Below are 15,759 nucleotides of genomic sequence, written 5' to 3' on the forward strand. Positions count from 1 at the left end.
AGGAAAACACTACTGCCACATCCTTGCTGCTATTCATTCAAAGAAACGCCTTCATTCAGAGCCTCTTCACTTCCTTCCCCAACTGCCTCCCCAACCCCCAACAGGTTTATCGCTATGGACCCGTTTCTGTGTCGGGGCAAGATTCCATTTGGAGAGGGAATAGTCCAATTTTGAAGGATCGGTTTCTTAATGATAAAATCAGACCTTTCCAGTGAACATGTTTGAGGCCGTGTGTTCAGTAGCAGTGAAAGAAGATTTATAAAATAACCAGCACCTCCCTGGGAGTTGTCAGTGACTCACTAACACCTTCCCAACAAGTCCCTTGAATTTCAGTCCCTCTGTTCTTCGTACAATCACTGCCCCGCTTCAGAGAGCTCCAGACAACCCAGCCAGCCTGTCTTCCTTGACCATTTTCATCCTCAGGTCCTTTCCCACTGCCTTTCTTATGCCAGTCTTTACACTGCGAATCCCCTCTCCACCCTGCCACTCACCAAAATCCTACCCCTTCTCCATGCCCAGGGCAAGGGGTTCTTCTTCAGAAGGCCCTCCTGGTCATTTGGCACATGTGACCACTCCATCCCTGACAGTCCTGTAGACTCTTGCTTTAGCATGTATTACATCCTGTTTCATGTTATAGACATTTGTACACTTCTCTAATACCCCCTACAACATGGCAGTCTCCAGGAGAATATTCAATAAAGAAATACCTTGTTTTTTTTCTGATTAATATATATTTATTATGTAATAATTAATTTCAAGACAAAGTCCAATTCAAAACATATTACTGATTTTACAAAAGGTATAATCCAAACCCATTTTTCCAATACATTTTCTTACGTAACCTCCCATCATTTGGCTCCGGAAACAACATTTGTTACATTAGAAAAAAAATGTAAGTACAGGTCTTAGGCACAGGTTAAAAGGGATGACACACACACCCTGGAATAATTACAAAACAGTATTTCTTTTGAATACACATTTGAATTTTAAGTTTAAATAACCAGTGTTTTAGATTAATTTAAAACATACTTCAAGAATGGTTTTAAACACCTTTTCCTCGTAATGCACTGTGGAAAAAAAATTCCTCTCATTTCTTCTGCAGTAAGAGCCACAAAAATGGTGTCCCAAATAGGACTCACTTTGTCCTCTTGAGAAACAATGAAGAGGTTTTGGAACTGGTTAAAAATATCCTAAGAGAAGTAGCTGCAGAGAGAGAAGCCCTGTGTCTAGAGTGGCCACACCATGCCCCTTGGGCAGGGCTGGTTGTCACCACGGGGACATCCACACAGCTATGGACCAGGGTTGGCTCCGAACACTGGTGGGAACAGCAAGGGGTGACAGAATCCTGCCTCACTGGGACCATGTTACCCTTGACCCTACTTGCTGGGAATCAAGAGTTTTTCTGTGTAGTGTTTTCCATGGCCACCTCATTAAATGATTCAGAAAAATTCAGTCTGTTGGCTTCATGCTACAATTACACTATTGCAATGGGAAGGAAAACTTACAGGTTTAAAACTAAATTCTCTGTCACTGAAGATGTTCAATACCATATATTCATTTCCCCCTTCCATTCTTTCTGTTTGGCAAAGTTTCATTATCTAGCTTTTGCTACCCATCAGTCTTGTGTTTTGGACATCAACTGTCCACACTGGTTGCAAAATACATGTGTGTACTGATACATGGGATGTGACTGTGAAGATGCATGTTGAATTGGGTTACATATTTACTCATTCACTCATATAAAAATATATATCTTTAACATTTACATACCACAAATATGTTCTTTCATCCCAACAGCTTTTTACCTAGTCTTGCCAATCAGATAAGAAACACCATAAGATGGGGAGTGAAAACCTTTTTACATACAAGTTTCCCAGCAGAAATTAATTTTTAAGAATAAGTCTACGTTCAAAGCAGCAATCAGAAACTTTGTTCTTATAGTAGGTAAATAATACTGTTATAGCAAATTGTGGACTTAAATAAGTTTAATTTAACAGCTTCTTTCTTAGTTCTTTAAAAAATAATACAGATTTGTGTCACTTAATGGCGTCTCCATTTTTCCAATTCCAAGGAATACAGAGGTCTCCATCTTGCATAATGGAGTAAAAATGTGAAACGCAGAGGTGCATCCCTTGTAGGTAAGGCAGCGACTGCCCCGGAAGTCTCTTACAGCAATCCACCATCTGCTTACTAGAAACGCTGGGCTCCTTATAGAACTTTTCCAGGGAAAATTTCTTTGTTGAAGCCTGTATCAATTCATCTTCAATAACCTTTAACTCGTCTTTCCTCTTCATGTTCTCTCTCGCCTGCTGGGCTCTGGTGAGAATGAACCACTGCAGGTTGGCTGGGTGGCAGGGCATGGGGATGTTAAAATGCCCCAGTTCATGCAAACTTGGAGCATATCTGTCACTGGTGAGGATCATCTGTAAGCCACGCAGACTTTGCGGGTGGAAAGGAACTCTGTTTTTCAACAGCCTCTTATAGAACACGTCGAGAAGAGAGTAATACTCGTCCAGCGTCAGCACTGGCTGGAGCTCTTCAATATAAACCACCTGGATGTCCCTCAGAAGGTAGCTTATTTGGTCTTCTAGGAGCATTAGCCTCCTCTGAAGGTCAAGGTAACTTGGTAACCTTTCAAAAAGCTTCGTCCAGTGATGATGGACATCCATTGTTCCCAGCATCACGTGGCCCACTGCACTGATCTCAAAACGGTCTGTAAATATTACTGTACATCCTTTTGCATTTTTAAGTGTTTCCAAGTTCTGCTGTGCTAAGCGGCCTAAACTATGCAGCTGGCTACAGAGATGGGTGAGGCCCCAGCTCCGCTGCCACCTGATATCTGAGCGCTGCAACTGATGAGACAGTTCATCTTTTAAACGATCTAGTTCTTTTCTAAGTGGCAAACAATTCTCCAGCTTCTTAACAGCACGTTTCCCATTGTTATCTAACCAGGATGTTAGGGTTGTTCCCATTTTCGAGACATGCTCGAGGTCTTCATCTGGGTCCCTGAATCCAGTAAAGGAGTAATAAGACTTGTCCCATTTGATGGGCCTGTCAGACACCCTCTTCGCCTCTTTGGGAGGTGGGGGACGCACATTGCTATTCAAGCGTTGGACATGTTCAACTGATAAACTGCAGGAGTTGAGGATATATAATACTGTGCTTAGCAGATCTCTGGTGTGCAAAGTAAACTTGACTGCTCGAAATCCTAAAGTACTAAAGGGTTCTTGACCATCAGAGGAATTCTGGTCTGTTTCTCTTACATAAAAGGTGAGCTGAGTTGGTTTTAAAGACTTGGAGCCTGGTTTCTGAAGGTTTTCTACATAGACAATCTCTGAAGAGAATTTTCATGGACTTCCCTTTCTCTGGGGTGCTGTCCAAAGAAATCTGGATACACCACAAAACAGAACGGCCTCAAGGCGTTGACTGCTTCAGCCCCCGAGAATGCTCTTGAGCAGAAAAACCAGTGTGGAGACACCTTCTCCAGACATAACCTCCTCACAGGTCTCAGGAAGCAAAACATTGCTGTGCTTGGTCTTAGCCAAAAGGCCGAGAAGCGATATAACATTCCTGAATATATATGTATGTCAACTTCCAGGCATCCATTAACCACAGTACTCTCCGAGACCCCGCCCCTAAAATCTCAGCGGGGAACGCTCTGCTCGCTTGGGCCATCGGCAATAAAGAAATATCTTGAATACAAAACAGAGTGTCTTGTTGCTATAGACTGAGTTATAACCCACCCTCCCCCCAATTCATGTTTTCAAGCCCTAACCCCCAATGTGACTGCCTGTCTTTGGAGACGGCCTTTAGAAGGCAATTAAGGTTGAATGAGATCATAAGGATGGGGTCTCTCCTTCCACACACATGCACTCAAGGAAGGCCACATGAAGATGCAGCAGAAAGACAGCCCTCTGAAAGCCAGGAGGAGAGCCCTCACCAGAAACTGAACCCTGCTGTACCTTGATCTTGGACATCTGTCTCTAAAACTCTGAGAAAATAACTTTCTGTTGTACTTATCTGGAGAACATTTCAGGGACCATCTCCATGAACTCTAGACAAGTACTGGTCAACCCAGTTTTCAATGAGAAACTCCTGATCGATCCTATTTGAAATAAAGTCTAACAATTTAGCTAAATAATTCTTAAATACTCTAAGAAGTTGATGAGAGGATGAAGTTGATGACAGAATAAAAAGTAATAAGTGGCTATACTGCTCAACAAGAAAATGGTTATTTTCTCTTCTCTCTTGCTTTTAATTTTTTTTTTTTTTTTATGGCTTCTTGGCAGGAAAAAACGACTCTAAAACTATGACCCAATGTCAGGGAGAAAACAGACTAGTCTCTTAAACTAATGGCTGTGGAGGACTCCTTTAGCAATATTCAGCTAGGAAAAAAAGGGGGGTAAAAAAAAACTTTGCAATAAACGACCTTCACGGAAGAAGACTATTCATGTTAATTAGTAGCTCTTTTCAAATATGATTCATATATGCATTAGGCCATGGCATGTGAACAATGCGTGCATTGTAGTAAACATCAAGATAAGTCTCAAGTATGGATATAAAAATTTTAGAAAACTCTAGCTAGGGTTTTGTTTTTTTTTGTGTGTGTTTTTTTTTTTTTTTCATAAGATTGTGACTTGCCGTTCCTAGTGCATTGCACAATAGTGTCTCTCCTAATGGCTTTTAGCTTTTTCCACTGCCAACTTTTATATTTAAAATCCATACAATTATGGATAATTTATGAACATTATGAGGCTTTTCTTTTTTTGTACTGATTCTTACTGATTCAAGCCAGCTTTTATCCTTAGCAAATCAAATGCATTTTGCTTACAACACTAGATTCATTCTCACATATTCCACTTTATTCTTATTATTAGTATTTCTTATTATGCATATTTAATTTAAGAATGCATTTTCTCCATTAAAAAATTAGAATATGCTGCAAGAAGTACTAGAAGGTGATTATTTGCTTTAGTTTGCTTTTATTAACTATCTAAGTCCTGATACGTTCTCCCCAAAGTTACAAGCAAAAGACAAAAATGCTAAAAAGAAAAATTTTAGTCCACTTAAATACTGCAGAACTTCTTGATGTAATGATGGTATATGAGGTATCAAATTCAAATAAGAGAATGGCTAAAACATTTCTCAATATTATGTGAATAGAGGAAGGACATGCATTTCCTAGAGGCCCTTGAGCAAATACACCACTAAGTATGATTGTTTAGAGATTAGTCCAGTAAGATGCTGAAGAAAGGAAAAAGTATGAGGTCAGGTGTGCATCTTACCGACCTCCACCCAACACCGCCCTCCACCATCTCACTCTTCCCCCTAAGACAGGAAAATTAATGGGCCTAGCCTTAGAGTTGGTCCTTACATTAAACTCATTTAATAAAATAGCTGGGAGCTTAGGGTCTGCAAGAAAATAAGTTACCAGTTAGAGATCCTTTCTTCATTTTGCAAGCATTGACTGGAGTCTGTCGGTCAAGTGTTTCGGTTGTTTTTTCTAAGAAATTTGAATCCCACATTTCTCCTCCAAAATGATGGATTTCACTGGTTGTTTTTAAATTGTGAGGGCAAACCAATCACTGAAGTTCCATTTCGACTTGATCGATGAGAGCAGTCTCCTCTTCCTCTCTACCTCACCTGCATGGCATTCCCCACCACGCACGTGGATGGAAGTTTGGTTTGCAGGATAGGGTCCTATACCAACCACATTGACTATAGCAGGAAGGAACAGAAAGCATGTTTGTTACTCTCTGTTTAAGTGTTTGCTATTGGTTTGAGACCTTAAAATCTATAGACATCAGCTGGCTTTGTCTCACTATAAAATTAAAAAAAAATCAGTACTATCGAACACACGTGGCATTTATTAAACATCTATTATATGAAGAACACTATACCAATGACTTTTGATATAACCATTACATAATTATACATTCAAGAATTTCAGCCCATGTGATAGGGATGAAAATCCCTGTTCTCCCACTCACTAGTTCTGTGAATCTGCACATATTACTTCATCCCTCAGTTTCCTCATCTGAAAAACAGGGACAATAATAATATCTACTCCGAAGAGTTGTAGTGAGGATTATATGTAACGTACATAAAACCCTCAGAACCGAATGTTCCAAGCCCAATTTCTCCCTGTGTATCTTGGATTCTATGCCTGTAGGGGCCCTTATTTCTCTCCACCTGGTGATCCTAGTATTTTGGAATATTTAATCTTATTCTTAGCTAGGGAAAAATAAAAAAGGACAGAGAGCAGCCAACTCTGCAGGACTTCACACTCCCTCCTAACACACCGTGTCTCACTTGATTGCCCCACTATCTCTGTGTGGGCCCTAATATCTCAAATAAATTTTTTTATTCCAGACAATTAAAATAAAATATTTTAATCCAGACCAATAAATGCCTTGAAAGTAAAAATATAAGCAAACCTTAATTAATTAGCTTGCTAATAATTATTCTCTCCTGAAATCTTTTTTTTTTTTTTTTAGTTCTTCCACCACCATGACCAAAATAGTAAGGGTGCTCTTCTTTGCTTTCTTGACAGTTAAGTTAATCAAGTGCGCAACTGATCACATAGAGGTCAGTTATTAATATATGGGAAGAATGACTTAGCAATATCATATATAAATGTTCTGCCTAGTTTTAGAAAATAGAAGTAAAGAGAAGGTGAGGAGGGGGAGCTTTCTGTAGGCTCAATACTGATGTAATAATTTTAAATCCTGAAACTCCAAATTAAAACATCGAAGTGTACCCCATTTATAATCAATCAATTGCCCGGTTTATAGAGGGTCCAAAGATCCAAGCTTTTGTTTTCATTGAAAGTATTTTTAACAATACATTTCAAAACTGATGCCTCGCCCCCTAATGCTGTGTTGATGTGTCATTTTACAGTAGTTACAAGAACCTGTGAATTGGACCTCCTGACCCTCCGGTGAGGGCTGGGTCAGCTTAATCATGGCATCATTATGTCATGCCTCTAGCAGTCTGCCTCTGGAAGAAAGTCATGTCTGCTGCAGTACAGTTTTCTAAGACTGATGGGACAGACCAAAGTCATTATAATAATACTTATTTGGCACAGATCTTCTCAGCCACAGTTCCAACCTCACAACCCACTTAGTAGGCACACAGGATTCTCCTTAGTAGGACTACATTTTCCCTAAGCAGGCAAAGAACAAAGGCTCTTTAATGGACATATTATATGCAAAATAGTGTGATCCTTTTAGCAAGGGAAGCCTGAGGATGTTGCTTGTTGGAAAGAAATCCACATCTCGAGTATCATGCCTCCATCAGCTAGAAAGAGATCAGATTCACCAATGCGCAAGAAAACCAGACAAAGATCTATCAATAATCATGGCGGAGGCACCTCTGTTTCCTAATTTCTCCACATTGGAAGTCTAGATGGTTGCCAAACACTTGTGAGGTTTGGATGAGGAATGAGGTGGGGATGATACTCAATGGTCAGCAGTGTGCTGTCCTTCATGCCCAGCACAGGGGAAGATGAGGTCTGAGAATCCACTGAGAGAACAGAGGGGGTTTCTCTTGGTCTGAATTTTCTGCTCATCCCTGATGCTCCCCTATGTTAATTAAACCCTTTATTTGTTTCTTGTTGACTTCTATATGAGCCCTACTCTCCTCACCTGCCAGCCCATCAGGGCCCTCTCTCAGAAGATGACATTTTATATTTGCAAAACACTTGAGGTCATTGGACATGGCTACTCAGATTCTCATGTGTCCACCTTAAATTTCTCAGCGTTCTATCCCTATTCCTCTCCAAGATCCATGCATCCACCCACATTCCATGCCTCTGGAACATTTCTCCACCAAAAATTCCCCAGCATTTTGGAATCTTCCATTTCTTCTTTCTCATTGTCTCTCCTCTCCTCTCCTCTCCTCTCCTCTCCTCTCCTCTCCTCTCCTCTCCTCTCCTCTCCTCTCCTCTCCTCTCCTCTCCTTTCCATCTCCTCTCTCATTTTTCTCTCTCTCACACAGAAGCAATTATAGTTGTGTCTATAAGTCTATTATGACAATACAACATTAAGTAGAAGAAGAGACAATAAACATAGGAGTCATCAGGACTGGGTAGATCTCATCCAGCCAGAAACACAGAAAGAAAATAATTTGTATTAACTTTTTGATGTATAATTTACATATTATTAATTATATCCATTTAAAATGTACAATTCAATTAGTTTTGACAAATATATGTATCCACCACTATCAAGATATAGAACATTTTCATAACCCCAAATTATCTCTGTCCCTTGACCTTCCATCCCTCACATTCTTGAGTTAGAAATATTTTCTGCATCTCAATAACATACATGTTGAATAAATCTAGGAGGACTACTTACAAAGCTAAGGGCAGGGTGCAGTGGAAAACAGAAGGGGTAGTAATAACCTAGGGCTAGTAGCAAAAAAAACATACATGTTTAAGATAGATAGGATGTATTTTAGTATGAAGTATAATGAGGAAAAGCTTACATGTTAGGGGCTTTGGGAAGAGGAATCCCAGGGGATCAAGAGTGAGAGCAAAGGGGAAATGAGGAAGGGCTGGAGGAAAGAAAATCAAAGGTGGTGCATCATCATTGGACTGGCTACAGCTTCACAGGAAAACCCAGCCATTGTCAGTCATGCCGGATGTCAACAGAGAGGCTGACAGACCCGATGCACAAGTGCAATGGAGCAGAGGAGGGATGAGGAGAGAGGAACTGATCTGTCAATGCTCTGTCTCATTTCTTTTCATGGTCAAGGCTCATGCTTCTGAGTTGTGTTGGCCAAACATTCCAGGCAGCTGCTAGGGAAGTCTAGGCTCCATGGACTCGGCTGAGTCAGCCCTGGGTGCTGGAACTGGTGTGGCTCCTGGAGGCTGGGGAGGCTGGGCTGTAGGTGATGAGGGATAGTGGAGCCTGGCACTGGACTAGTAAAGGATGCGACATTAATAGTTAACCATTTATCCTGGCTTCATATCACTCTTTTACCCACCAATTTAAGTTTCAACTTTACCATAGTCTAAGTCCTTCATTATACTAGAGTTTATTTCTGCTTCTACCTCTATTTAACTATGAATATACAAATGTATGTTTATAATAATTTTTGGCTCTCTGTTGGTACAAATTCCCTCTCATTCTTTTCCAGTTTTTTTTTTTTCTTGGCTCTTAATGAGAATATGCTCATGTGTGTAGGTAAAGTCGTAATAATTTTAACTAGTCTCATAAAAACAATTGGGGATTTGTATATAAATCGTATTAAATTAATACATCTATCTGGGGACTATCAATATTTTTATTCTCCTATATCTTACCATTCATGAATACAGCAGCAGCAAGTCTTTTTAAGTGTCCCTGAGTAAAATTTTCCAAATGTTTTTCATGAAGTTCCCACAGAGCTTTTATTTATTCCTAGATATTTAAAATTATGTTGTTCTGGTGGACAGAACTTTTTTCATTTTTTTTTATTGATAACTTCTGGCATGTAGTTAATTTTGTAACTGATCTGCTTTCTAACCTAAGTAGCTCAAATAATTTTTAATGTATTCTCATTAGTTTTTTGGATAGAAGATCATATTGTCTATAAATAATGATAATTTTCTTTCTTCTCCAATAATTATATTTCTTATTTCTCTTTTCTTCCCCTTTTCATTGACTTTAACTTCAGGATAGTGTGACATGAATAACTATGATGCCATCTTTATCTTGCTCTTAATTGTAATAAGAATGTTTCTGCTATTATTTTATTGGCGGTTGGTTTCAGAGAGAAATTTTTAAATGATATCAGGGTAGTATACTTCAATTACTAGACTGCCAAGAGTTTTTAAATTGATGTTTAATTTACAACCTTTTGTCTTGATTAGACTGACAAGAACATTGTCTGTTTTACTGGGAAAAGGAGGATGATGCTTTTGATCCAATGCTCTTCTTAATTGGACACTGGCCTTCCACTTAGTGCTCAGCTGCTTCTCCAGGGAAGGACCCTCTGCTCTGTCCTTCTGCTACGGAGGACAAAACAACCCTCTGCTTTAGGTCTCACTGGCCATCTATCATCTGACACCACTCTATGGCTAAGCTGTGAAGCACGCCTACACCGTTAAAATCTGTGTCACCTCAAAGTTATGGTCTTCAAACCTACCTTGCTACCAGCATTGCAGTGTAATCTGTTGACTTAGGCTTGGAACATTTTTCTTATTTGTTTGTTAGCTAGCTGTTGGTTTTTATTCACAGTTCACGCTAGCTGTTTCTCTCATCTTTGATCTTTGGACACGAATGATTCCAGTCCCAACATATCCCATTGCTTAGCTTGCTTGGCTTTGATTTTTTTTTTTATTTCAATATAAAAACTTTGTAGATTTTCATACTGCATTGAAATTGAGTGTGGATTTTGTTTCACAATTTATTTAGCCAATTTCATGTACTTTGGAAATTTCTGTCCTTTTTCTGACAGTCAGAAACATGTTTTCCCTGAAGGAATTTGGGTCTCCATTGAACCCCTTCATTATGCTTATACATGGTCAGGTGCTTATCCCAATTCCCAAAGTTTCTATTCTACATGTTTATCAATTTTCTTATTCCTTTCCCACCATCAATCCCTCTCTTTCAGCAAATGAACTTGCCTCTTACTTTACACTAAGAAAAGCTAGGTTAACAGAGGTGATAATTTTCATCTTTGAATCTGTAACTAATTCCTGAGTCCTTCTTATCCTCTCCCCAGTTTACCCCCTTTCCTCCAGTTTTACAGGAAGAACCATGTGCCCTTAACTGTAAGATCAACTCCTTCATCTATTCTCCATCCAATTCCATCTTCTCTTTTCAGATACAGCATTTACCTCTGCTGTGTTTTCAATGTCTCCCTCTTTGTTGTCTTGTAAACTTTAAATTCCTTTAGTCTTAGGTTTGACTTTGAATCTCTCTAGTTTCTCACTGCTTTATCTCTCTCTTTCCCAATCAGAAGCCCCCAACTTCCTTCTGTGGCTCCTCTGCCCCTGCCTGTTTCTTAAATACTGACACCTCCTTCTACTCCAGGGTTTTATTTGTAAGTATTATTTTTATTTCAGAATACACTGAATGAGATTGCCCCTAGGTGATCTCTTCCACTCCCTGGACTTCTACTGGTCTTGCTGCTGATGCCAATGTTTTCATTTCTATTTAAAACTTCACTCTTAAATTGTACACTGCCTATTGGGCCATCTCAATCTGCTCTTCCACAAGCACCACCAAACAATATGTACAAAACTCCTCTGTTCAACCTTCCCTTCAAGTCTGCTTCTTCTATCATCTGTTATTGTCGTGAGTGGTATAACTGTGCACCCAGGCACCCAAGCCAAACTGGGAGTCACCGAGCCCCCTTCCTCACCCAGATGCCCAGTCAATGCCTAGGGTCTGACCATCTTTTCTCTTTAAGTTCTTGGGTATCGTTCTTCTCTCTTCCGAACCCCCTGCTCCCGCACCAAATCCGTTCTCTTTGGAAATCCTGGTGTGGTCTCTCTGCTTCGAATGTTTGTGTGTTTGTTTTTCTGTGAACCAAGCTTTTTCTGATCCTCAGCTTTCCTACATTCTCCCCACTGGTCCCTCTCCCTTAATCACTTTGCCTACTCTGATCTTGACCCTGTCAAACATGTGTGAACACAATCATCAACTGAGATCTTCCTTAATAACAACAAAAATGCAGTTCTATTTCATTCACGGTTGTGTTTAAAACCCTCTAACAGACCTCCATCGCCTTTGAGATAAAGTTCAAACTCCTTAGTATGACATACAGATTTTCTTCTCTAGACTCTTCTCTCACCAGACTTCTGCCTACAACTTACGCTTTTGTCACAGAAAATTTCTCACATCTCACATCTCTGTCATTCACAATGCTATCCACACCACCATGACACATATCTTTGCTCAACATTTTTTTTCTACTTGCAATGCTTCTAATAACTACGCCCTACCCCTGTCTAGCAAACCAACATCTATATATATATTTTTAAAAAATCTCAAAAATCATCTACTCTTTGAACCTTTTCCATGCCACCATCTACCACTTGGAACTGATCACCTTTCTTTTTTGCACTCCTGTGTAGACTTCTATCACAGCACCTTTAATGGACATATTTGTCTCCCTGTAATAATACACAAACTTGTTATAGCTTTCCTTATTTAACAGAGAATCTTTGCTTCCAAGGAGCACACACAGAGAAACAGAGAGGCAACTATACATCTACAATACAGAAGGTAGCCCAATAGTTATCTTCTATCTATCTCAGGGGCACAGAGGAAGAACAACTAATCCAGTAAGCACCTCATCCTCTGCCCACCAAATCTCCTCAGTAAGTGTATGAAGCTTATTGAGCACAGGATGGTTGTTTGGGAAGGAGAAAAGGAGTGAGGAGCCAGCTCAAGGTATGACCCAAAGAAAGGTCCCATTAGCTCTATCCATTTTCCCTCCAATTTGTACCTTCATATTCACTCAATTTTGTACCTGGACTCTCTCTTTTGGGAACATGAGGGGCTCAAGGCAATTGCCAAACAATAGAGCAGCTAATTCATGCTCTGCCAGTAAGTTACAGAAGTTCCAGCTCTGCTTCAGCCAGGAACTCAAATCCCTTGCTGGAAATTGTGGCCAGGAGATGTATGGTAAGAAATAACTAATCAATCCAGAGCCTTCAGCTTCATGATGGAACCCAATGTGGTAACTACATCCCCACTCCATCCTGCTCAGAACCGGTCAGCCATCAAAACCCACTGGAGCCAAGATGACCCCCAGTCTTCGCTAGTCCACAAGCACCTGTGAAATGTATCATCAAAGAGATCTGTGCTTGAATCTTGGCCTCACCACTTACAAGGTGTGACACTGACGCAGTCCTCAACCTCTGTAAGTTCCAAAGGCCTCATACGTAACATGAGAACAATGCCTTCCTCAAAGTGATGCTCTCCGGAATAATGTGATCTAAAATGCCTCACTCAGCCAAAACCGGTTTGGCTCAGTGGATAGAGCGTCGGCCTGTGAACTGAAAGGTCCCAGGTTCGATTCCGGTCAAGGGCATGTAACTTGGTTGCGAGCACATCTCCAGTAGGGGGTGTGCAAGAGGCAGCTGATCGATGTTTCTCTCTCAACGATGTTTCTAACTCTCTATCCCTCTTCCTTCCTCTCTGTAAAAAATCAATAAAATATATTTAAAAAAATAAATAAATAAATAAAAATAAAATGCCTCACTCAGTAGCTATCACACAATAATCATACGCTCTTGAGGGCTCACTCTGAGCCAAAAGAGGAAAAGGTTCCCTTTCATGGGTCTGTTTTCTGGGTTTTGCTCTGTTTATGACCAAAAACACAAACACAAACAAATAATAAACCGTAGTCATAAATATCCACCATCACTTACAGTCCTTTGTGACCTTACTAACCAGCCTAGAAGCTGGGAGGGGGAGGGGAGGGGGGGATTCAGGATGGGCTGACAGCCCTAGCTAGCCTGGAGATGGCTTGTGGCTAAATTCATTCTTGATATTGTAAATTCTCATCTCAGCACCGCATATTAACTCACCCAGGTGACCCCAATGCTTCACTTGTAACTCGACTCAACCCTTCACAACATCTCTTCTTTCCTCACCACAAATGACCCTGGTTAATTCAAATTTGTAACCAGCATTGAGGAAAGGGGGACTGAGATCGTTTCTTCCTGTAGCCCTTTATTAAAAGTGATTCAGGTATCACTTTTTAAGAGGTGGCAAAGAGCAAAGGAAGACAGTGAAGTAGAAGAAGGGATAAAGTGAAAACAGAAAAACAGGAGGTGAAGTTGTTCAAGATGGTGACATAGGTTGTTCCCAACTTGTCTTCCTCACAACACCAGCTAATAACTCTCCAAAGATAAGACACCATTGTGAAGGCCCCAGACCTGGGGCTGAGGCTGGAGCATCCACCCTCTGGAATTTATTGTTGGATACACAATATAAGTAAACAAGTGGGACTATATCTACATAGCAAAAGAAACTATCAACAAAATGAAAGGTAACCTATGGAATGTAAGAAAATATTTGCAAACCATACATCTGATAAGGTTAACACCCAAAATATTTAAGGAACACATACAATTCATTACCAAACCAAACTAAACCAAACCCCCAAAACCCAAATAACTCAGTTTAAAAATGGGGTAAATGACCTGAATAGAAAAATTTCCAAAGAAGATATACAAATGGCCAACATGGAAAGTTGCTCAATATCAATCACCAGGACAATGCAAATTAAAATCACAATGAGATATGACCTCATACTTGTTGGAATGGCTATTATCAAAAAGATAAAAGAAATGCTGGCAAGAATGTGGGGGGGAAAAAAAAAGAGAGAGAGAGAGAGAGAGATAGATCCCTTGTGCCCTGTTGGTGGGAATAGAAATTGGTACAGCCACTATGAAAAATAGTATGGAGATTCTTCAAAACATTAAAAATAAAACTACCACATGGTCCAGCGATTCTACTTCTAGGCATATTACCCAAAGGAAATTAAATCTCTAAATTGAAGACATATTTGCACCCCCATGTTCATAGTAGTATTATTTACAACTAGAGGCCCGGTGCACGAAATTTGTGCATGGGGGGGTGTCCCTCAGCCCAGCCTGCACTCTCTCCAACCTGGGACCCCTCGAGGGATGTCCGACTGCCCGCTTAGGCCTGATCCTACCAGGGCAGTCAGACATCCCTCTCACAATCCAGGACTGCTGGCTCCTAACTGCTTGCCTGCCTGCCTTCCTGATTGCCCCTAACTGCTTCTGCCTGCCAGCCTGATCACCCCCTAACCACGCCCCTGCCAGCCTGATTGCCCCTATCTGCCCTCTCCTGCAGGCCTGGTCACCCCTAACTGCCCTCCCCTGCAGGCCTGGTACCCCCAACTTCCCTCCTCTGCCGGCCTGGTCACCCCTAACTGCCCTCCCCTACTGGCCTGATTGCCCCCAACTGCCCTCCCTTGCAGGGTGTCCCGGATCAGGGTGGGGGTTCCCTTGGGATGTGGGGCAGCCTGGTTGAGGGGCCTGTGGTGGTTTGCAGGCCAACCACGGCCCCCGGTGACCCAAGCAGAGGCCCTGGTATCTGGGATTTATTTATCTTCTATAATTGAAACTTTGCAGCCTTGAGCAGAGGCCAGGGCTGTGGGAGCTTGGCTTCCTCCATTGCTGGGGAAACCCAAGCTTCCTGCTCGCTCTGTGGCCACAGCCATCTTGGTTGGGTTAATTTGCTTACTCACTCCTGATTGGCTGGTGGACGTGGCTTGTGGGTGTGGCAGAGGTATGGCCAATTTGCATATTACTCTTTTATTAGATAGGCTAGCCAAAGTATGGAAACAACCTAAGTATCTGTTAATATATAAATGAATAAAGAAAATGTGAATATACATAGTAGGATATTATTCATCCATAGGAAGGAAGGAAATCCTGCCATTTGCCATGAATGAAACTTTCTATGCTAAGTGAAATAAGTCAGAGAGAGGCAAATATTATATGATATCTTTTATGTGGAGTTTTAAAAAATTGAACTCAAAGAAATAGAGAGTAGCTTGGTGGTTGCCAGGAGCAGGGGTCTGAAGTGGAGGAATGGATGAAGGTGGTTAAAGGTTACAAAACTCCAGTTTTGACATAAATAATTTCTGGGGACCTAATGTACAGCATAGTGATAATCATACTGTATACTTAAAAGTGGCTAAGAGACTAGATCTTAACATTTCTAACCACCCACACAAAAGATAACTGTGAGATGATGGGTATGTTAACCAACATTATTG

The 15,759-nt window shown here is 40.8% G+C and overlaps 1 protein-coding gene and 1 long non-coding RNA gene across 2 annotated transcripts in view; both read right to left on the reverse strand.

Moving 5' to 3' along the window:
• LOC308236990 overlaps positions 1 to 15,759 on the reverse strand; it is a 203,042-nt gene that overhangs the window by 66,150 nt on the left and 121,133 nt on the right. The window lies entirely within an intron of this gene.
• On the reverse strand, positions 2,037 to 3,568 carry LOC308237424 (T-cell activation inhibitor, mitochondrial-like; the record flags this gene model as incomplete). The annotated part of the gene is given in 2 exon segments (XM_080648093.1): positions 2,037 to 3,334; positions 3,337 to 3,568. Coding segments are annotated over 2 exon segments (1,530 nt in total).

Source organism: Plecotus auritus, assembly GCF_963455305.1.
Source record: "Plecotus auritus genome assembly, chromosome: 12".
Classification (NCBI taxonomy): domain Eukaryota; kingdom Metazoa; phylum Chordata; class Mammalia; order Chiroptera; family Vespertilionidae; genus Plecotus; species Plecotus auritus.